Source organism: Hydra vulgaris, chromosome 12, assembly GCF_038396675.1.
Source record: "Hydra vulgaris chromosome 12, alternate assembly HydraT2T_AEP".
Classification (NCBI taxonomy): domain Eukaryota; kingdom Metazoa; phylum Cnidaria; class Hydrozoa; order Anthoathecata; family Hydridae; genus Hydra; species Hydra vulgaris.
In genome coordinates this window covers 7,127,915-7,151,500 of record NC_088931.1, presented here as the reverse complement: position 1 = coordinate 7,151,500, position 23,586 = coordinate 7,127,915, and the positions used below count along the sequence as shown (strand labels likewise).

The 23,586-nt window shown below is 29.9% G+C and overlaps 1 protein-coding gene across 2 annotated transcripts in view; it reads right to left on the bottom strand.

The window, feature by feature from the left end:
* The window catches only part of LOC100197978 (uncharacterized), a 67,877-nt gene that overhangs the window by 42,937 nt on the left and 1,354 nt on the right, over positions 1–23,586 (bottom strand). The window contains exon 1 of one of the 2 annotated variants that reach the window (XM_065811390.1): positions 2,904–3,067. The exons of the other annotated variant lie outside the window; for it this stretch is intronic. Within the exon in view, the coding sequence (XP_065667462.1) occupies positions 2,904–2,913 (10 nt within the window). The 5' untranslated portion in view covers positions 2,914–3,067. Of the gene's footprint in view, positions 1–2,903; positions 3,068–23,586 lie in introns of those variants that run through there. 2 annotated transcript variants of the gene reach the window in all.

Here is a 23,586-nt window from a genome sequence, read left to right as displayed (position 1 = left end):
GTTGTCTATACTTTCAAAACTATTTAACAAGTGCTTATCAGAGTCTGGTTTTCTAGCCTGCTGGAAAGCGGCATCTGCTATCCCTATTTTAAAAAACTCTGGAGAGCGATCTGATTTGTCTAACTACTGTCCCATTAGTCTTCTTCCTATCATAAGCAAGGTTTTTGAATCATTAATTAACAAACACTTAATCTCTCATCTTGAATCTAATAACTTATTTTCTGATCATCAATATGGATTTCGATCTTGGCATTCTACAGCCGATTTGCTAACAGTAATAACCGATAGGTTTTATTGTGCATTAGATAAAGGTGGAGAGGTTAAGGCCATTGCTCTTGAAATTTCTAAAGCTTTTGATAAAGTTTAACATGCTGGTCTTTTCCATAAGCTTTCTTCTTACAGTGTATCTGGTAACATCTTTAAGATAATCGAATCCTTCCTTTCTAATCGTAGTATAAAAGTTGTCCTAGATGGACAACACTCTTCTTCATACTCTAAAAATTTTTTTTTTCTTATCTAATACTGTGTTTTATCAATAAAGACTATATATATATTATCAATAAATACTATAATATATATATATACATATATATATATATATATATATATATATATATATATATATATATATATATATATATATATAGTTCTATAGTTTGTTGCATTTGGGAAGCACGGAAGGAAAAAAATGATTCTTTTGCCAACACATACGTCACTTTTAATTACTTTTGACTTTCATCCAACATTTGCGTGTTGGACAAAAGTCAAAACCATTAATTTAATTACAAATTATTCGTTTTGTAAAAAAACCACAAAAACGCAAATTTAATTGACCAGAATGTTTTAAAAACATTCTGAATGTTTTTAACAATATAAACAATGTTTTTATTTTTATTTTTTTTAATAAAATGTTTTTATTTTTAATTTTTTTAATAAAATGTTTTTATTTTTTTTACTGTAAATCATGCGCGGAGTGTTGCTACATCTACTATCTTATAGCCTGACTCGCAAGGGAGTGGTGCTACATCGACTGACAAGTAGCCTGATTCGCAAGGGAGTGCTGCTATATCGACTGACAAATAGCCTGACTCGCAATGGAGGGCTGCTACATCTACTATCTTTTAGCTTGACCCGCAAGGGAGTGTTGCTACATCGACTGAGGGTTTGGTTGGGGCAGGCAGTCTATTAATTAATAAAAAAAAAAAAATTCCGGTCTTGTATTTTAATTTTTACTTTTTGTCAACAAAATATGGAAAAAACTTTCGGACAACATATAAGAGTTCTATATATATATATATATATATATATATATATATACTTAACTCTTATATCTATCTTTCAATACCAAATTAAAAGCATTTAGAAAAGAATTTCAACTAACCCATATATAAAAAAATTGGTACTTAAAATGTCATAAACTTTTGTGAAACTGCTTGATTTTGATAATTTTTTCACTTTTAAAATATCAAATTAAAGCTTTTTCCGATGAAATATGACAACCTAGAATTGGATCAATTTAAAATTTAATTTACATACCTTATAGTATTACTATATTATATAGACATCTGAAAATCTTAAAAGGACTTTTGAGGCAAATAATACAATATAGGAATTAATTTATTCAGAATATTGGTGGTTTAATATAAATAAAGGTGTCTAAAACAACGTTGCCACCTTTCAATTCTGTCCAAAAATGACTTTAAAAATGGGTAAAATTTCTCCAGAGTTTAGAGCATTTAATACCAGTTCAAACAAAAGTATGATATCAAGTTGGCGTCGACCATAAACTTCCTAAAATTCCAGAAGGTCATGGAAGTATTTGTGTTGTTGATTATAACCTCAGCTTACCATTTTCAAGCAAAATGTCTGGTTGAAAGAACTAATTAAATTATGCAGGGTTTAACAAACCCATCAAATAAGGCCATTTTTCTTACTCTCAACTCTCTAAACATAGAAAAATGAGAGTAATAAAAATGATTGATTACTAGGTGGCACTTTGCTTGCATTTTGAACTACTTGCACAAGTCAACATTTGTTGCTCCCTTTGAAATTGTGCATGCTAAGAAGCAAGTCTTACCCTTACATTGCACAGAGAATGATCAAAGCTTAATTTACAAAGTAACTGTCGATTTAAACAAAAAAGAAAGTTTTTATTTCAATAACCAAATAAAATGAGTTTATAAAGTTTATATAATTTCTTAAGAAAATTTTTTATGTTTTAAAACTTACTAACTTACAAGTAATCTTAAATCTCAACCTCAACAAAAGTATAAAATATGTAGAAAATGATAGATATGAGTAATAAAAAAAAGAAATTGTTTGAGATAGTCAATATAAAGTTAATAAAATATTTATTAATAAAGGACTTTATCAGCTGAATATAAATGATGGTGAAACACTTTGCAAAAAGCATCACGGTTCAAACATGAAATTTTTCAAATTTAAATTACTCCAAAAAACATGTGATGAGGTGTCTGTAAATATAAACCTGTCAATAAACTGAACTCCTTTTATAAACCTTTTTTTAAACACGGAAATGGTTTTAAAGTGATAGAAGTAAAAGAAAATGACCAAGTAATTTACCTTAGAAATACTGGTGTACGTACATGACAGAGTTGTTGTTGTCCATTAATTTTTGAAATAAGTTATATTTTTCTTTAGTATTCTTATTGTTTTTATTGATTATTATTGTAAAGGCTGAATAGTAATTGATCTATCATTCTAAAACTCACTATTAGTGAGTTTTAGAATGCAGGGACGCACAGAGGGTGGGGGATCTGGGTTGGTTTTCCCCAGGCATCACGTTTATGGGGCATTATCAGATGAAAAAAAAAAATTAACAGTATGTTATATAAAAAATTGAAAATATCAAATAAAGAAATGAAAATTGTTTACTTTTTTACCTTCATCCATCAAATTCCAGAGAGATTCCAAGCTCTGAAACAGCAATATAGATTCATCTGGTCTACGCAAGAAATCAATTCGGACTTACTTTACTTCGAACAAACATTCAAGAATCTAAAGTCAAAGATCTCGTACTTCTGTATCCAAATGATCTTTTCGCTATTCTTTGCCTGTTCGACGACATCTACCGATAAATGATCGGCGCTTAGCTCTTCTGAATAGCATTTATGCGAAGGGATTTAAAGGAAATTTCCCCCAGATATGCATCTATCTTCGTATCTTTCTTACTTTGCCAGTAAAGAAAGAAAGATACAAAGATAGATGCATATCTGTGACTTTTAGCAAGTTAGCTCTCATCAAAAACACTCTAAGAGCTACAATGGGACAGGATCGTCTTAACGACTCCCTTATCCTTTCAATCGAAACAGATCTTTTAAAGAAAGTTAATTACGATGTTGTAACTTCCAACCTTTCTGCTAGAAAAATGCATGAAGTCTCTGTGCGCCCCTGTTAGAATGATAGATTCACTTTTTGCTATTCTCAAACTCACTGAGTTTTAAAATAGCACAAATAAAAAGTGACCGAAATAATTATTTTTAAGTGTTGATAAAAAAAAAGTGTTAAAAATGAGTTCCTAAGTAACATTAGGGTTATTTTCAACACTTTTTTTATTAACACCTGAGAACAGCAAATTTGTGCCAAGTAAACAAAATTATCTAGGCTAACATTTATGTTTATGATTACTTAGGTAACAAGGTGACCATACGTACGCGTTTAACGCGTACAGTAAGCGTTTGACGGTAGTTTTGCGCGTTAGGGGTTTATACGCGTTTGTGTACGCGTTTATAATATTAAAAAAAAGTAAATGAAATTCTTTCAAAAAATATTATTTGAAAGACTTTTAATAAATGAATTTTCTAAAATATAGTTAAAAAACAAAATGAATAAAATTCCAATATTAAAACTTAACTATAAAACACGAAACTAAATGAATTAAATTCCCGTAAACATTTTTAAAAAAAAGTTTTTAAAAATTCCTATTAGAATAGGAAAAAAAGATTTTCCAACCACGACAAAGAAAATGCGCTCGTTTTATGCAAATTTTGTTTTCCTTGTAATGTCTTTTTTCCCTAATTATTGTAAACAACGCTTTGCGATTTATTTTAATAAGAAGTTCATAAAAATAAGAAGTTCATAAAAAAGTAATTTAAGGTTTTTATAACTATTTATACATCAAATTCAAAAAATGAATAGTAAGAAGAGAAGGTAAAACACATTTAATGATAATTTAAAAAAATGATTCCTTTCTTAACGCAGAGCAAATGCCTCAAATGTACTATTTGTCAAAGCCTATTTGACATTGATAGTCGTGGACGGTCTTCAATTGAAGATCATTGCAAATCTATCAAACACAAAATGGCATTGGATGCTTTTGTATCGTTAAACAAAATTACAAAGTTGGTGAAGAGTCAGAGCTTTGATCAAAATAAAAAAATATTAGCCATTCAAGAAGGAACAATTGTATTCCGCACAATCAGACACAATCATAGCTTTAGAAGTGCTGATTGTACATCAAAGCTAATTAAGAAATTTTATAATCCAAGATTTGCTTGTGCACGTACAAAATGTGAAGCAATAATTGTAAACGTGTTCAAGAAATATTGTGAAACTAACTCAGAAAATGTTTTATTAAAAGCATCATATGTGTCAATTTTTTCTGATGCATCAAACTACAAGGGCGTTAAAATGTATTCAATTTTGGCTCGTTATTTTGATATTACAGAGGGAGTGCGAATTCAGCCGATTCGCATGATTTGTGTAAATGGAGAAACATCAGATCTTTTATCAGAAGTTATCTTTAAATGCATTAATGCCAACAATATTTATTCAAAAGTTTTGGCTATTTCTGCAGACAACACTAATACCAATTTCGGAGGTTTAAAACTAAACGGTAATAACAATATTCACATAAAGTTAATCTAAAGCTAAACCGTGAAATCATTGGTATCGGTTACAATGTTCATATTTTATTAAACGCAATAAACACTGCATCTGGTTGTTTATCTATTGATGTGGAGATAATTATTCCTCAAATTTATTTATTTTTTTTTACCGTTTTTACCATTTACTGTTCGAGTTTCTAGTTTAGAAAATTTCTGCAATGAGGCCAGTGTGGAATATCAAAAATTGCTTGGGTTCTCAAAACTTCGTTGGTTGGCCTTACTTCCTGCTATCGAAAAAGTGCCTTAGTTAAATCAGCCACTAAGATCATACTTTTTAAGCTTAGAAAATTGTCCGAAACTTTTATTTGACTTTTTCAATAACGAAATGGGTGAAATAGTATTGTTTTTTGTTCACAGTCAAGCCATTGTTTTTTACAACACGGTAAAAAAAATTTGCCGTAGTATTAAAAGATTTGAAAGACCAGATAAAATCTAGAAAAGAAGAAGAATTTCTACCTTTCATGGTATGACAGCATTTGCAAGTTACCAAAGAAAGTAGTCATCATTTGAAAAACTAATTTCTGAAAGAAGTAGACATTTTTTGGAGTGTCTGGCTAGAGTATAAAGATGAGTGGACGCGTCACTTTAATCAGGTTAAAGTTTTTAAATGGTCTTTACTTAACTGTAAAGTTGAATGAATTAAAATTATTGAAGCTATAACTTTTTTTTGAAAAAATCAATAGAAATCACATTCAATGACAATGAATTGTTCGACAAAATTCGGAGAACTAATTTATATTCCACAAAGAAAAAGTTTTTTTTTTGGAACTCACAGTCTGTTGAATGTGACTAGGGACGGGTTGAAATTTTTTCTCATTTCGAAAATAATCACGTTCCTTATTACAATTTGTTAACATTGGTGGAAGCCGTTTTATGTTGCAAAAAACTCATTCTTAGGAAAAATATTTGTGATTTAAAAATGCAAATATTATTTAATATTTGTTCCATAATTTAGTTTATTCACATGCTATTTTAAAATAAATAAACGAGTTTTTAGTAAAACCCATTTATACCAAGCTCATTGGCAGGGCGGACGCGAGGAGGGGGGGGAGCACGTGCTTCCCTGCGCTAAATCCTGTTTGACTAAAAAATTGAAATTAAACATATATTCATAAATTGTTAGAACAACACAAAAATAGGCAAGGCGAAACCGTCTTGAAAATATAAAAAGTATAATTAATCATTTTATTAAATTTATGCAAAATCTTATCAAAAATAGGTGAATATAGACGCTAAAAAAATTGCCCTTGGGCGCCTTAATTTTTGTTTTATTTTTGGCGCCTCTTGAAAAAGTGGTCCTCCTTTCAAGAAATGTTATTTAAATCAGGCTATTATGTATGTATTTATACATGCCAAATTTGCCTTGTACGCGTCTGTTATTTTACAAATATGGTCACCTTATTAGACAATATCATAATAGGCACTTCAGCCACGCGACTTTTTTCGTGCGACAATTTCAGAATACAAACATTGGCGAATTTTTTGGCAATTTTTCAGAATTATTTTAATGCTAATTTCAAATCCAATTGCCAGTTGTTCAAATCCAATTGCCACTGGTTCAAATCCAATTGCTACTGGTGAAAATTAAAAAAAAATGCTGATCTGTTAAGATTATTCTTCAAAGTTTCATAAAAAAGAAGCTAGAAGATTTTTCAAGTTGTTTTCCCCATAGTTTATTTTATTTATACTTTTTTGACAAGTACATATACTGTTTTAAATTGCTTTTTTTGGGTTCTAGCACATTAAAAAAGATTATTTAGCTTATCGAATTACAATATTTGATATTTTATTAAATAATAATTTGTTTTTTATGTCTGAACTTAACAATTTAAAAAAAAACACGTTTTTGATATTTTGCTTGACGCCATTATGGTACTCCGTTCAACCTACACAGGTAGTTATTGACGACATTATGGTACCCATTCAACCTACATAGCTAGTTATTGACGCCATTATGGTACTCCATTCAACCTACCATAGCTAGTTATTGACACCATTATGGTACTCCATTCAACCTACCATAGCTAGTTATTTTACTTGTTATTTTACAAATTATTGCTTAACTGACATTATATCTGGCTGCGTACTTATTCTGGCCGATTTTCAAAAGTTATTAAAAATCTTAAATGCAGGGTTGTATTGATTGGTTTGAAGTAAAAATACAATGTTAGGACTTTATAATTTATAAATATGCAGTTTAAAGCTCTTATTGACTCGTTAACTGCTTTAAGAACAATTAAGAATATTATATTCTGTAAAATCGTTGTTTGGTATTTTCAAAGTTTTCCTGATTACATACAAACATTTTGCGTTTGTAAATCTTTTAAATTGGTACTAATATTATGATATAATACTGTTTAAACTGTTTATGCATTTATGCTTATTACGTTTTACTATAACGTTTAATAGTTCTTTTGTTTTGTTTTGTTTTGTTTGTGTATTTCTGTATATAATCTTATAACATATTTTCTAGCCATCTTCTAAGCTTGTTTAAATGAGCATTTGCTCACTTTTTTTGATTATCTTTATAGCATAACCCGTTTTTAGAAAAAGAAGAAAAAAACGAAGAATAATGAAAGAAAAGAATCCCCCGGCAGCAGGCAAGTTTAGAGTGACGTCAGACTGCTCATCTAAACTAGCAATTTAAGTTACATTTTGGATGGTTCACTCTCATATAGCTAGGCTCAATCAAGGAGAGCGACCATGAACAAAACAAAACAAAACAAAAAAAAACTATGCAAATAAAATAAATAATACACACATCCAGGGTTGCTATTAGTCAACATTCATATTTATATCTTATATATACAGAGAGAGAAAGAGAATGACCAAATTAAATTACTTGATGCACTGCATAATTTCTGATGGTTTATATTTTTTACGCATATACAATGTAAATATATATATATATATATATATATATATATATATATATATATATATATATATATATATATATATATATATATATATATATATATATATATATACACATACATGCAGAGAGAGATAGAGAATGACTAACTTAAATTACTTGATACACTGCATAATTTCTGATGGTTTGTATTTTTTATGCACTTTTCATCATTTATAACAACTATAGTTAAGCTGCAGCACAGAGCCCTTGTAAAAACATTAAACTATATTTTATCTTCAATTTGTATTGTTTTTGGCAGTTTAAGAAGTTTTTCAAATGATTTGAATAGTTATGGTTTCTCAAAAGTAGGGAACCCAGAGTGTTGGCACTTATTGCAACACTTGTTGCTACATTATGCTGCTAAACAACATACTTGACTTTAAGTTAATAACATGTTTTAACAACATTAGATAGTTTTTCAACCTCAGTCCCAATGGCTTAATCTTGGCCTTATTTATTTGTTTTACTTTGTTATTTTGCTTATTAGTTGCATAAAAAGATAACAATGTAAATGGGGTAGAAAGTCTTTGTAAACCATGGATAATAAACTTTGCTGCTATTCCGGTGACAGTGTCACTATAAAAATACTCAAAAAATGTTTACGTTAATAAATTTGTAGGAAGGGGGTCTGGTTTTGAAAATTTGCTTTAAATTGCTTTAAATGCCATTTTACCAAAAATGATATTATAGAAAACCGTAGAGTTCTTTTTGTGTAAACCATCTAAACCATGTGTGTACCATGCTCTTAAAAGTACATGTATATGATTGTAATGTAAGAGCACATGTATATAATATAATCATATAAACATAGACATTTATTTTTAGACAGTCATAAACATTTTATAACTAAATTTTCAATGGTGTATTTTTGCACTTTATATTAAAATGGATAAAAATAATACAACTAAAAAAATAGAAAACTCAACGAAAATTGAAAAACAGAGAAGCAAACGCGGAAACACTATAAGAAATCGATGATATCAGCAATTAAAGCTGTTAAAAATGGAGTTTCACCTCAAGCAGCATGTAAAGCTTTTAACATTCCAAGATGTTCGTTACAAGTTTGACTTTCTGGAGTAATGAAAATGGGTGCCAAACCTGGAAATCCAACTATTTTAGATGAAGAAGAAAAAAGGAAATTAATTGATTGTGCAACTTTAAAAATCGGATTTGATCAATCGCAATTTCTAAAATATACTAAAAATTTTGGCTTAAAATATAAAAAATCATTCAAGAATAGAACTCCTACAGAAAAATGGTGGCGTGGGATCTGCAAAAGGTACAAAGATTTAACTTTACGTCAACCAGCAGATATTAAACATTAGTGTATGAATGTTTGTAAAGTGTTGAAATATTTTTCCATTCTTAAAAATGTGTTAACGGAAAACAACCTACTTCAGAAACCACAAAACATTTAAAATATGGATGAGACTGGGATGCAGTTTAATTATCGTCCTGAATAATAAATAGTTGCTAAAAAGGACAGTTTTTCACAGGAAAACGTGCGATCGCACCTAATTATATGACCACGCAAAAAATAATTTGTTTTAACGATTTGAACACGGCTTTTGACATATTTTCAAAATTTAAAAATGCGTTACAAAAACTTACTTAAACTTATCTAAAAAAAAAAAACTTTAAAAAAGAAAAAAAAATCTTAACGAAAGAAAAAATAAAAAAAATACTTAACTAAAGCAAAAACACACAAAAAAATATATATATAGAATGCTTAGTCTATTTAATTTACGCATTAAAAAACCACTTTATTCTTTGTTTTAACATTTGTACTTTGTTTTTTGTTTTTTAATATAAAAATAAATCTTTAAAGATAAAGATAAACTTTAAGTCTAAAGATAAACCTTTATCATAAAAAATACATAATTATACAAGTAAAAAAAAGCAACAGTTTTTAATACTTAGGGGAGAGTGGGGAGAAATGGACAGTGGGAAGAAATGGAAAACCCCTGCTATTATTAAAACTAGTGGACCATATTGTTTAAGACCAGAATTAAAAAACTTCAATAACATGAGATGTTTTTAAAAAATCATTTTCTTTTCCTTAATTCTTATGCACGTTTTTTATTTGCATACGGAAATTTTTCAGTCACAAAACAAGTATTTTCTTAACCAATTTTTGCACGTCTATATTTCATTGGATCTACATCAGAATTCAAGGTAAGTTCGTATTATTGTAAAACCAACATTTCTTTATAATAATTTATAACTTTTGCCTTACAAATTCAATAAATAAAAATTTTATAGTGTTTTAACCAATTCAGGTACCAGTGGTGAGAAATGGTTCACAAGAGATCCGTTTCTCCCCATTCATTTGATTCATGATTGGCATTAGATTTCTATAGGGATGATATGCTTATAATTAGCATTTTGAATCTATATAGATGTATGTTTTATTTTTACTGTAATAAATCTGTTAATTATTAATGCTCGTTTTATTTTAAGTAGATCTAGCTCTAGATCTAATCTAGATTTTTTAAAAGTTAAAACATAGTTAATGACAAATATATTTTTTTCTTTTTCCAGGTAATAATGCCTCAAGTTTACATAAGGAAAACTGGCAAAGGCAAAGTGCCAGAGTCAGTTATGATAGATGCTGTAACTGCTGTTGAGAAGGGCATGACAGTTCGACAAGCGGCAAAGGAATTTAACGTTGCCCGATCAACACTGATTAACAACATTAAAAAGGCAAAAAGTAAACAAACTAGCCTGTGTCCCAACTATCAGCACAGCCTGATATTTACTGCAGAGCAAGAACATTGTTTAGCAACATACCTGGCCAGGTGCTCAAATATGTTGTAAGGCCTAAAAACAAAAAATGTTCGTGCTCTTGCCCTTGAAATGGCTACAGTAAATAACATAAAATGCCCTGCGTCATGGATCATCAATTCAATGGCCGGAAGAAAGTGGCTTTTTAGATTTATGAGACGCCATCCAGAACTTACACTCAGATAGCCAGAAACCACATCACTGGCACGGGCTACAGCGTTCAACAAATTCAAAGTCAACACATTTTTCACTTTGTTAGAATAATCTTTCAAAAAACTAAATATTAGTGGTGAGCAGATCTTCAATTTAGATGAAACTGGTGTGACGACTGCGCAAAAGGTTTCTAAAGTAATTGCACCTTGTGGAAGTAACCAAATAGGTCAATTTACCTCCAGAGAACGTGACGAGCTTGTGACAATGTGCTGCATTGTTTCAACCACCGGCAACACTATACCATCTGTTTTAATTTTTCCAAGAAAGTAATTTAAAAACTTCATGTTAAATGGATCACCAGAAGGCTTTCTTGGACTTGCCCAACCTTCTAGTTGGATGACCAGTGACAGTTTTCTTCAAGTTATACGCCATTTTATAAAATATGCTAGGCTAGAAAATTTTTTTATAAAACATTTTATAAAATATGTTAGGCTAGAAATCTACCCTGTGATATTAATATTAGACAACCATGAAAGTCATCTTTCATATGTTGCCCTAGAATTAGCTAAAAGTAATAACATTCACATTATAACCCTACCACCTCATACAAGCCATAAGTTACAGCCACTAGACCGTGCTGTATTTGGACCAATGAAAGCCGCCTTCAATAGTCTTGCTGACTCTTGGCAAATAAAACATGCTGGGTAAACTCTGTCCATTTATCAGCTGGCGAAGCTTGGAGTCACAGCTTTTCTCAAAGCTTCTACAAAACAAAATATTTTGTCTGGTTTTAAAACTAGTGGTGTGTGGCCTCTAGATAAAGACGTATTTTCTGATGAAAAATTTCTGCCTTCAAACGTTACAGACAGGCCTATGGTTGCAGACCCAGAATTATCAGACATAGACATTGCAAGAGCAAGGGCACATTGTAGCTCATCATCACCAAACACTGACACTCCTTTTGTTCCGGATGCAACTCCACAAGCGGACACGTCAATTAATTTGTTAGTCCCGACAGTATCTTGCGACGCAGCTTCACAAGAGGACACCATAGAATATGAAAATGAAAAAAAATATTACTTAAAGAAAACAATTTAGCGGATTCTTTTTGTCCTAAAGTAGATTTTTATTTATTTGAGGGAAATTAACTAAAAACCTTTATAATTAGTCTCTTCATATTGGGGCGCCTTTTGTAAGTATGTCTGCTCCAAACGTCAAAATAATCCCGCATGGTATTATCTAGGTGTAATACTTCTTAATAAGATTTTATAGCGTACGTGAGAGCTTGCATTGAATTCAACACAAACAAAAACTTAAATTCTTTCCAATTTATAAAAAGGTTATAAAAAACACTTTCCTTGAAAGAGCCGCTTTGAAAAGGAGTGACTTTAATGCTCATCACACAAAACGGCTTGATTCCGACACCCTTGATCCTGTTGGCTCCAAAGGTTATAAGTTTTTTATTTCTTAATCTTTTACTCAGATAGTTAACTTTGTAACTCGTTTTCCTGAGACCCTAAGATTTATCTTTACTCCTTGATTTCTGTCTTGCCTCGGACCCTAGCTTGTGTTCAGTTTTTCCTTGTTCTCCTGGGTAATTCTGACCGTATCATAATCTCGATGAATCTTTTATCTTGTACTTCTTCTTTGCTATCGTTGCACTACTTACTACTACCCTAAAACTGGCTGTGATTCTTTGCGTGATTTTCTTCGCAATCACTTCGTGATCTCTTTCATCTCTCCACTGACAAATACTTCTTTTTTAAATATTTTATTCCTTCTCGCTGGTTTCAAGTCAAGTCTCATTCTACTGCATGGTTTTCACCTTCTTCTAACATCTAATAATATCCTATATCTAATCGTAATTTCATCTTTTTCAGAAGAATAACTTTCTTTAGAACAAACGTCTGTTTAGTGTAGCAAGAAATCAATACAAAAAGGTGCTGTCTGATGCTAAGCTCCATTATTCTCAGTTTTTTTAAATCTTGTACTTTATCTCAGAAGTTAGATTCGAAAGACTTTTGGAAAATCTTTAACAGAGTTATTGGCATAGGTAAGCCTAACATTCCATCTCTAATTCATGAGTCTGATTTTATTACCTCTCTTAAGGCTAACGCAGAACTATTTGCAAAAAATGTTTCCTCTGATTCGACTCTTAAATTTAAAAGCCATACTGTTTACTGTTTAAAAAATATGAACAAATAAAAACTGAACCTTGATTTCCTGTGTGCTGGAAAATGGCATCTGTGGTTCCAATTTAACCCTTTCAACTATTTTCCAATCAGTATTCTATTTATCATTAACAAGATCTTTGAGTTTTAGTAACTGAAAGATTATGTCGTGCATTAAAGAGAGGAGGTGAATTAAAGACTGTTAATCTTAACATATACAAAAGCTTTTAAAAAGGTTTGGCATGCTAGTCTTCTCCAACAGCTTCCTTCATATAGTATATCTGGGAAAGTTTTTGAGATTATTGTACCATTTCTTTCTAAACGCTGTATAAAGTCATCATCGAAGGCCAACACTTTTATTTATTTTTAGAAACTTCTGAGGTACCGCGTGCTTCTATTCTTGGTCCTGTATTGTTTCTTACTTACATTAACAATCTTCCGGACAATCTCACATCTAAAGTGGCTTTATTTGCTAACGACTCAAATTTATACCATCTTGACAAAAAAAATTCTCTTTTCAATCAAATAGAAAAGATAGCTGATCTCTCTTCTTTAACAGCTTAGAGCTTGCAGTGATCTTACTTACTTACTTATAGTCAGTCTGATCTCTCTTCTGTAACAGATTGGGACTTAGAGTGGTTTATGAACTTTAACTTCAACAAAACTATTATCTACTGCAAAAAAAATATCGTAATATTATCAACATTCCTGTATTGATAAATGGCAGCCCTCTCACTAAGTCCTTTACTTTACGTCTTCTTGGATTATCATTCAAGGAAATATATATTTGCAATCCATCGCAAAGTTACCATCTGCTAAGCTTGCCTCTCATTATCTTACTTGCCATTTTCTTACCCCAAATTCCATTCTCTACCTCTATAAAGCTCCAAATAGTCGCTGAATGGAACACTGTTGCCATATTTGAGCTGATTCTTCTAATGATGCTCTTTCTCTTCTAGACAAAGTCCAAAAACGCATTTTCAATGTAGTTAGACATGCTTTATCTGCTAAGTTTGAGCCCCTCTTCCATCCTCGTTAGGTTGCATATCTTTCTCTTTTTTATAAATATTATCAGCGAATTGCTACTTTTTTTTTTTTGTTACGTTATATAACATCCTAAACTGCATTTCGTTATAAAGTAAAAATTTGCAAGATAGGTTATAAAAGTATAACAAAAGTTACAAATCCTTAATAACAGAACAGGGGCTCGTAGATGACCGTAAAGTCTTGTTGAGAACTGCCAAAAAAAAGGTGATAAAATTTCTCGTAGTAAAGAAAAGTTCTAAAAGATAAACAAGGGATCATTCATAAAGGACGTCACACTAAGTTTAACTAATGGCATGAAGTAGGAGAATGTTGATTCTCTGGCGCAGAGATTTTTATGGTATTATAGCGCCTTATGTTGAATGAAAATCTCCGCGGAAGAGAACCAATAAACTTTTACTTCTGGTTAGTATTTAAATTCTGAATGACGTCCTGTATGGACGACCCCCAAGATATAGACATTTTTTATTTCTTTTTAATTCAAGAATCTGATATATATAACGTAGAATTTCTAAAATTTATTTCTTTACGTTTAAAGTTCCTGCAGTTAAATTATTGAATAAGATTTTAATAAATTTTTAAACTACTTTTTATCCCCGGAAAATGTGATGCATAATTTAACCAAATTGTTGCCTAATAAAACTATCATTACATACAGTGTATTTATTTTTATTTTTTTGACAAATACTAATCAAGGAAGGAAGCCGGAAGAGAATTGATTTTAAATTTGAACCTAAAACAAACAACATTTTGAACAAATGATTTTTTTATTTTTTTTATTTTTTTTTTTAGGTTATTTAGGTGCTCCCAGAAGTCCTTACGGTTTATCACGGAGCACCACGGGAGAGCATTTAAACGGCGTTGAACCTGGGACCTCTGGGTTCTGAGCCAGAACTCTAACCACTGCGCCACGGCTGCTCAAATATCATATCGATTTAAATTTAGTGCGTTCATTTTAATTAGAGGCTTTGTGTGAATAAAACGTTTACTCAAATTTATTAAACATGCAGCATGCCTCTGATGAGAATGATGAAATTCAAGTTTTCTTTTATTGGTAGCAGTTCATGTTGTATTTGCATAGTTAATATGGTTATAAATAATACAGAAATATGAGTTTTCTTATTTAAAAATTTAGTTTATTATTCTAATATGTTTTGTTTTTAACATCAAATTTAATTTAATTTTTTCATGTAATTTCATTTTTCCACTAGACAATAAAAATTTTCATCAGAGATCATATTGGTTTGTATATTGTTTTGGCTAATAATGTATGAGGTTGGTGTTAATTCGTTTCAAATTAATCAATCAGCATACCTCGAAAATCTAAGAATCACCCAGATAAGTTTTGTTATGTCATAATTTCATAATTGAACTTCAACGAGAAACTATTACAACCAACCTTACAAAAATATACAATTTTTTCTTCAGCTACCTAGACAACCAAGATAAACCATGGGCGCCACATTAAATATATTCTGCTTGTTCAAACGGAATACGCAATTGGGTGAACAAAAAGAAACCTTAAATTTCATTTGCAATGCCCATTATACATAGTGAATATATAAGTAACTTTGGTGCATAAGCATTTGAATATATAAGTAAATTTGGTGAGATCAACGTTATGCGATATTTCAATAACACTTTGCTGTCAAGACACCAAATTGGTATAGGCTATTTGAGCGTATTCAGAGATAAAAAAAAACAAAAAAGCATACCATTGAATAAATTTGTCATAGCATGTAACCTCAGTAATACATTGAAGTTATATTAACATACTTTTATATTTTATGTTTATTATTTTATATGTTAAAATATTTTACATATCTAAAAAAAAATCCTGGGGATAATAATTTTTGCTGCACTATAACTAATGATTGCACAAATTGAAATTTGCTGTCTAATCTTTATTAAGGTGGTAGACCACTATTAAAAATCGAAAAAATCATTTTTTCAATTTTAAAGTTTTTAAGTAATATAAGTATCGTAGATTACGAATTTCATATTAGTTTTATATAAAAATAAAGCTAACCCTATCAAAAATCAGTTTTTAATAATGCGGTTTAGGCATTTTCATAAATTTGTCCGTAGCAACAAATTGTTTATTCCGTTGCTATGTAGCTAAAAAGGAAGTTATCCCACAAAATACCATAAAAATTAGGACAAAAAAACTTCATTTGTGGTGACTGCTACTCTAAAACTACTTTTTGTTTATTATTAAATGCTTTTGGTGCAATGTTTTACATGGTTTTTAACGGATTTCTTCAGTAAATGTCTAATTACTAGGGATGCGCCGAACCCGGTTTTTGGCCGAACACCGAGTCCGAACGTTCGGCCATGAAATTTTACCGAACACCAAACGGTTCGGCAACCGAACCTTTACTATTTTTGAAAAAAAAACAACATAAGTTTTGAAAAATTGTTTTATCAAACATTTAACATTTTATTGTGTTATTAAAAATTTGTTAAAACATTAGTAAGAGTTTATAAATTTTGTTTGAAAAATTATAAAATAACTTTGAAAAGTTAATTTATTATTGGGTGATTGTTTGTGGTGTAAAGAAAATAAATGTTAACATTTTTATTTGTAGTGTAAATAAAAATGTTAACGATTTTTTTTGAAAAAATAATACAATTATTAAAGTTAGGTAATATAAATAAATGTATAACCTGTGACGTATTAGATAAAATAACATAATATGTAACATGTTAGTTATATTTTAAGATATACTTACACAGTTTAAATTTAAAATTCTTTATTTTTGGTTGAACTTCTTTTTTATAATTTAGAAAAATATTTTAATCTTGTAAAAGTATAAAACAATGTCTTCCGAAAAAATATCTTTTAAAAGTACTGTGTGGAAATACCTTGAAGTTTCTAAGAAAGACATTCGTTTTTGTATCTGCCTATGCAAAGCAATACTCTCTAGAGGTGGGAATTGTCCAAAGACATTTACTACTAGTGTAATTAGGCGCCATTTAAAAAAAAAGCACCTTGTGGAGTATGTATTAGCTGAAGAAGAGTCAGATTAAAAAAAAGTTATTGAAACATCGACTGTTTCTACATCAAGTGATTCGGGCATAAAAAAACAATTAACATTAGTAGAGAGTATTAATAAAAAAAGGTTGTGAAATATTAATGACCATAGAGCAATCAAGATTCACAATCGCATTGAAGAAATGATGGCATTGGATATTCAACCATACACAATTGTAGAAGATCTTGGTTTTAGAAAACTAATTGAAGAGATATGCTCTAATTACCAAATACCCAGTTACTTTAGTTAAAATATTGTTCCACAAATATATGGTATCTGTTTAATTCAATCAAGAGTAATATATTTTCTGCCAGTTATATCTACCTTACAACTGATATTTGGACAGCAAATAGTTTAAATGTTGCCTTCATAAGCATGACAGCACACTGGCTCAATAATGAATTTTCTCAACAGAGAGCAGTACTCAGAGTTATGCATTTTCCAGAAAGTCACACAGGAAAAAATATAAGTCAGTATTTACATAAAGGTTTGCTAAGTTTTGAAATTCTACACACAAAAATGAGAATAAATATGTAATAAAAAGTTGGCTAAATGAGCAGATGATAGAAATGCAGCAACATAATTTAGAACTTGAATCCTCTGATTCTGATTGTGAAGAACCTACAGTAAGTAACACAAATGAAGTGTTTGTGAAACTAGCGTATACGAAATTTAATGAATGTTTTCGGCTAGTTTTCAAACTGACAACTATAAATGAATGTGATTTCAATTTTTCAATTACAAAAGATAGCAAAAGGTTTAAAAGATCACACTCTAATGTGCAAATGATCACCATAAAGATTTTTGGATGTATTGGAGTATTTAAAACTCTCTCTTGTTATGGAAAAAAAAAGTCCTCTTTTATGATGGAAAAATTATGGAAACTCTTTAAAAAATTTAAAGAAAATAACCCAAAGGTTTCTTTCAGTACCACATTCTTCTGTTGAAAGTGAAAGACTTTTTAGTACAGGTGGCAACATTTATGAACCAAGTAGAAACAGACCATCACCAGAAAGTGGTGAAAAATTAATGTTTATACATTATATTTTTTATCAGTTAAACCAGTTTAGCAGCAAGCTTGTTAGAAACTTTCTCTGTTAAGAAATTTATTTATTTTACCACAGTAACAATAGGCATCAGGTTTAACAAACTTAAGTTCAATAAAAAATCTTATTCGTTTAAATTCCTATTTGTTATTTTAAGATTAACAAATATAATAACAATAATACTCAATTGATGCAGGGATATTTATTTTACAATTATTTTAGTTGAGTGATAATTTTGGTAAATCTATTATTCCATTTGGTCAGATTAAATTTATTCTGTATTGAAAATACATAATAAAATTTAAACTAAAACTGTATTGAAATTTATTTATAAAATCTTATGTCCTTCTATGTTCAATTGGTACCCTTTTTTTAATAAAAACTTTATCCATTTAAACCGTAGGTATGGTACGAGTTAAATTTTATTTATATTTAAATAAATTTATGATGAATTCCAAATATGCATTATTGGCCGAACATTTGCTAAAGTTCGGCCGAACCGAACGTTCGGCAAAACAGCCGAACGTTCGGTTTTGCCGAACGTTCGGCGCATCCCTACTAATTACTTTACAACTAATTTTCTGTCTTCTATACTTCTTTTAAATTAGATACTATCTAACGTTGTAGCTGTAATCATCAAACGTTGTAGCTGTAGAAAATCTATCTGATAGATTTTCTACAGCTACAACGTTTGATGATTTATGTTGGTTTTAATTTATGTTGGTTAAATAATAACTAAAATAATGGGAAATAAAGATAAAAGAAATTAAATAAGGTATAGCAAGAAACGTAGACTCTTCAGAGAAAACCAACATAAATCATCAAACGTTGTAGCTGTAGAAAATCTATCAGATAGATTTTCTACAGCTACAACGTTTGATGATTACAGCTACAACGTTAGATAGTATCTAATTTAAAAGAATTACAATTCAAATGTAGCTCTGCAAAAAAAATGAAGATATTGTCATCCTGTTGCAGTAGAAAATCTTCCGTCGATATTGTAAATAATGATTTTGTAAATAAAAATAATCGTTCTGCTAATGATGATCAGTCCAATGACTGCTATATTTTTATGAACACTAACATTTTAGAAGAAATAATTACTGCCATAGGCTGCTGTCCAAAATGTTCTGCAAATATTATTTTAACCATGATGCTAAACTTAAAAAAGGTTTATCACACTGTATATTTATTTCATGTGCATCTTGCCAATGGGAGCAAAAGTTTTATTCTAGTAAAACTATAAGCAAACTAGTCAAAGCCGGTCCAAAAACTTTTGATGTTAATTTAAGAATAATATTAGCTTTTCGAGAAATAGGTAAAGGATACTCTAGTATTAAAAATTTGTGTGGTTTAATGAATATGCCTGATCCTATGAACAAATCTTCTTTTAACTCGCTAAATGAAGAAATTACCTACTCTTACAATTACATTGCCGAAGCGAGCATGAATGATGCAGCTAAAGATGTTCAAATAATAAGTTTGAAAAAAAATTATGATGATCGTATTGTAATCAACGAAGACATTTTAGGGGACGGAGCTTGGCAAAAGAGAGGATACTCATCACTCAATGGATTAGTTACTATAATTAGCAAAACAAATGGAAAATGTAGAAGATTATCGCATACTTTTTTAGAAGTGCAAATCTTGTGAGTATTGGAATGCACACAAAGGTTCTTCAAAATATATGATTTTAAAGACAATCATGTCTGGTCAATTAATCACAAAGGATCATCTGGTTCAGTGCAGACAAAGGGTATTGGTGAATGTTTTCAATCCTCTATTGAGGCGAGAAAATTAAGATATGTTCGATACATTGGTGATGGTGATTCTTCCTCGTATCCAGCCATACTTGCAGCTAATCCCTATCCAAGACAGACAGTTAAAAAAGGTGAATGGATCAACAAAATAACAACAAGTCTTTAAATGCTTTAGTTTGGAAACATTGTCCAAAAGATGTTTTTGTTGGAATTAATGTATTAAATTTAGGTTGCTGTTCTGCAATCATTAATTTTAATGATGGATTTAATGGTATCAAAAGAGTTTTTGAAAAACTTTTTTTAAAACCAGGGTATTGTTCTTCAAGTTTTTTTGGCAACATCTGATTTAAAAAGAGTTAAAAATATGGGAAAAAAAATGTAATGAAAAGGAAAAAAGCAGGCGAAAGTAGTTACAAAGTATTCGTAAGGGATTTTTGGACAAAGATAAGGAGGAAGAGAGTTTATGTTATGGTGCAGGAGAATTTTAGTCTATATTTACTTTTTATTTATTTACTATAAACAAATATTTAATTAAGTTGATAAGAGATAAAATTGAAAATAAATCGCAAATCAAAAGAAAAACTTTTTTTTTTCAAACTGAAATACTACTTTAATAATAGTATTGTTTATTAATATTATCACTTTTTATAAACATATTTTATTTTAATTTTGCGTTAGTTTTACTCCACAACACGTTTATAATAAGATAATATTTGTCAATAGGTCTTTTTTTGTGTTTTTATATTTTTATTTGAAGTGTTTAATGTTTTTTTTTGTTTAAATGTGTTTTTCTCATTTCTTTAAAATTCACGACTTTGCGGTAATTATCTCTTGATTCTCTTAACTGATTTTCATAAAATTTTCAGGAGTTGTTCCTTTAGTTATTATGGATGTCCCCTACCACTTTTATTGCATTATGATAACTTGGTAAAAAGTCCAAATATGGTCAAAAATGCCCCTTTTTTGTTTTTGAAGTGTTCTTTTTATTTAAAAAAAAACTGTTTAATGTTTTTCTTTTGTTTTGGTACAGGATCTTTTTCATTATATTAAAAGCAAGTCTGAAAAATTTCAAGTTGATACCATACATAGTTTTTGAGATATTCACCGCAACGAAATAACCCTATTTTGGGGTTTTCGGGACCAAATTTCTCAAGCCATTTAATAATCAAAAAAAAAAAAAAAAATTTTCATTAAAATGTAAATTTTAATCAACTTATATAAAAATAATTTCTAAAATGTAATTTTTGAAGGATTTTTTTATTAGTGGTCTACCACCTTAAAACTATATGATGTTTTAATCAAGTTTCCATTGATTGCTTGTCCCAATAAATCCCATTCTAACTTCATGTATGTTTTGATTTGGTTGCTATGATACCTACTTTTGCATAGCAACAACATACTTTTTATTTGGGCTCTGTATACTATATAGGTGTGTGTATTGAAATGAGATTCACACTTCTTATGAATTTTATACTTTTTATTTGGTCACTATTGATACCTTAGTTTGCATAGCAACAACATATTTTAGGCGTGTCCTTAAAGAAGATCAGTTCATTAAAAGTGAGAAAGCTTGGGTACGATTTGATTAGACGTTTAAAGATCTCCTATTGAAGTGAGTTGTATTATTGAACTAACAATAATTAATGGTATGGTTAAAATGATATTATCTGGAACAACTAACTCATTCTAATGTTGTTTAGTGTGTGGTGTTTCGCCAAAAAAATGAATAACCTTCATATCCTTGATATAGATTATACTCATAGAGAATTCAGATATGGTCTTTCTAGTATCTATGTTTGGGTTTGATTTTTTTATTTTTTACTTTATACTGTTTACGTAAATGAGAATTATTTGAAACCATTATTTGAAACCATTATTTGATTAGATTTTTTTTTAATTTTTATGGATTTGATTTTTTGGTGCCATGGTTCTGACAATACTTCAAGACGTACTTTTAGAGCATATGAACAAACAACTGAAATTCTGAGTATTGATCAAAATCTTATATGCAGATTTTACATTATCTTGGTAATGAAATAAACTGCATTATTTTGACACAATTTGACATAAGTATCCAATTATCGATGGGTATTTTTTGGCTGAATCTGTGCACAAGTATTGATACATGGGAATGACATAATTCAAAGACTTACATTACCCATATGATTTGTGTTTGAAAAAACTAAGAGGTAAGAATCAAAAAAACTTCGCAAATATTTTAGCCCAAAAAACATGCAGAAGAACAAAAAATAGTGATCTGATCAATAGATCCTCTTGTTTCATCACTGTGTAAAATAGTAACCCTGTTATTTCATCACTCCGTGAGATCACATAAACAAACCATACAACTTTCAGTTTTAAAACCTTGATTTAATGTAATTTGTACTGTAGTTTCAAATTGTCAATGTTTCTACCACTTTTATTTTTATCATTGTTAAATAATTAATAGCCTAAATCTTTAATTGTTATTCAAAGTAGATGGCTTTAAATATCTATTAAAATTTTATTCATACATCCGTTAAGGGGTTGTCCATAAATTACGTCACGCTCAAGGGGGATGGGGCAGGGGTTGGTGGTTTTGTGACGACTCATACGGGACTTGTTACTAAAGTGTTATGATATTGTGACAAGGTGGGAGGGGGGGGGGGCAAAAAAGTCACAAAACTGCGTGACGTAATTTATGGATTACTTACCGTATGTAACAAAGAAAGATGTCCATAGCAACTAAATAAAAATAGTTATCACTTTCATAAGAAGCGCAACGTCATATTGGTAAATGCAAAATTAGGTACCCAAGCAACAAAATAAAAAAATAACACCTTCATAAGAAGAATATTAGTATTCATGCTAATATACAACTGTTCGTAAGAGTTATCAAAAATAGAACAATATTTTAGCAACATGCTTTACAGAAGATGGTTCTCTTTGTTGATGTCATGGTATGTATGGGTTATTTACAGAATTGTCTCAGACGTATGTAGTTCAGACGTATGTGACATCAGGTGTCACTTCATTCCTTCATTGCATAAAAGCCTAAAAGTAATACTTTTGCATAATGAAAATGCTAAGCCATCTATCTCTATTGCCTATTTTGTTCATCTTAAACAAAAATTTGGTATTATGAATATAAAAATTATAGCAAATAAGACAGTCATCAACAGAACATCTGCTGAAATATTAAAGTTTTAGGTTAATGTAATGGGTACGCATGGATTTACAAAAAGTAATTTTGTTTCCTTTGCTTGTGGGACAGCTGTGTCACAGCAAAACAACACAGCAAATGCGACTGGGCACTAAGGAATAAATATGTTCCAGGAGCAAGCAGTGCTTAATCTGTCCTTTTAGCTTATTTCCAAAAGATCTTCTTAACACCTCTTTATATTAAACTTGGTTTAACGAAGAATTTTATTAAAGCAATGAGTAAATTCGATTCACTAGTGTTCCAATACCTTTCTGAAAAATTAGAAATGTATTGAAATGAGAAAATGTGAAAGAAAATGTTCCATGCATATATGGGTAAAGTTGAAAAACTCATCAATTATTAAAAAGAAATGAATTGTCAAATGTCTTTGAAAATGCTCTTCAAGCTTTTTCATTTAGATTTCTTTCGTAAAAATCTTGGTGTAGCGAGTGACAAGCAAGGGGAACGCTTTAACCAAGACAAAATAATTGTGGAGTTACGCTACCAAGGATTTTGGAACGAATTCACGACGATTTATCATTTTTAGATATTCTATCGTGAAATTTCAGACCAAACGTTTAAAAAAAA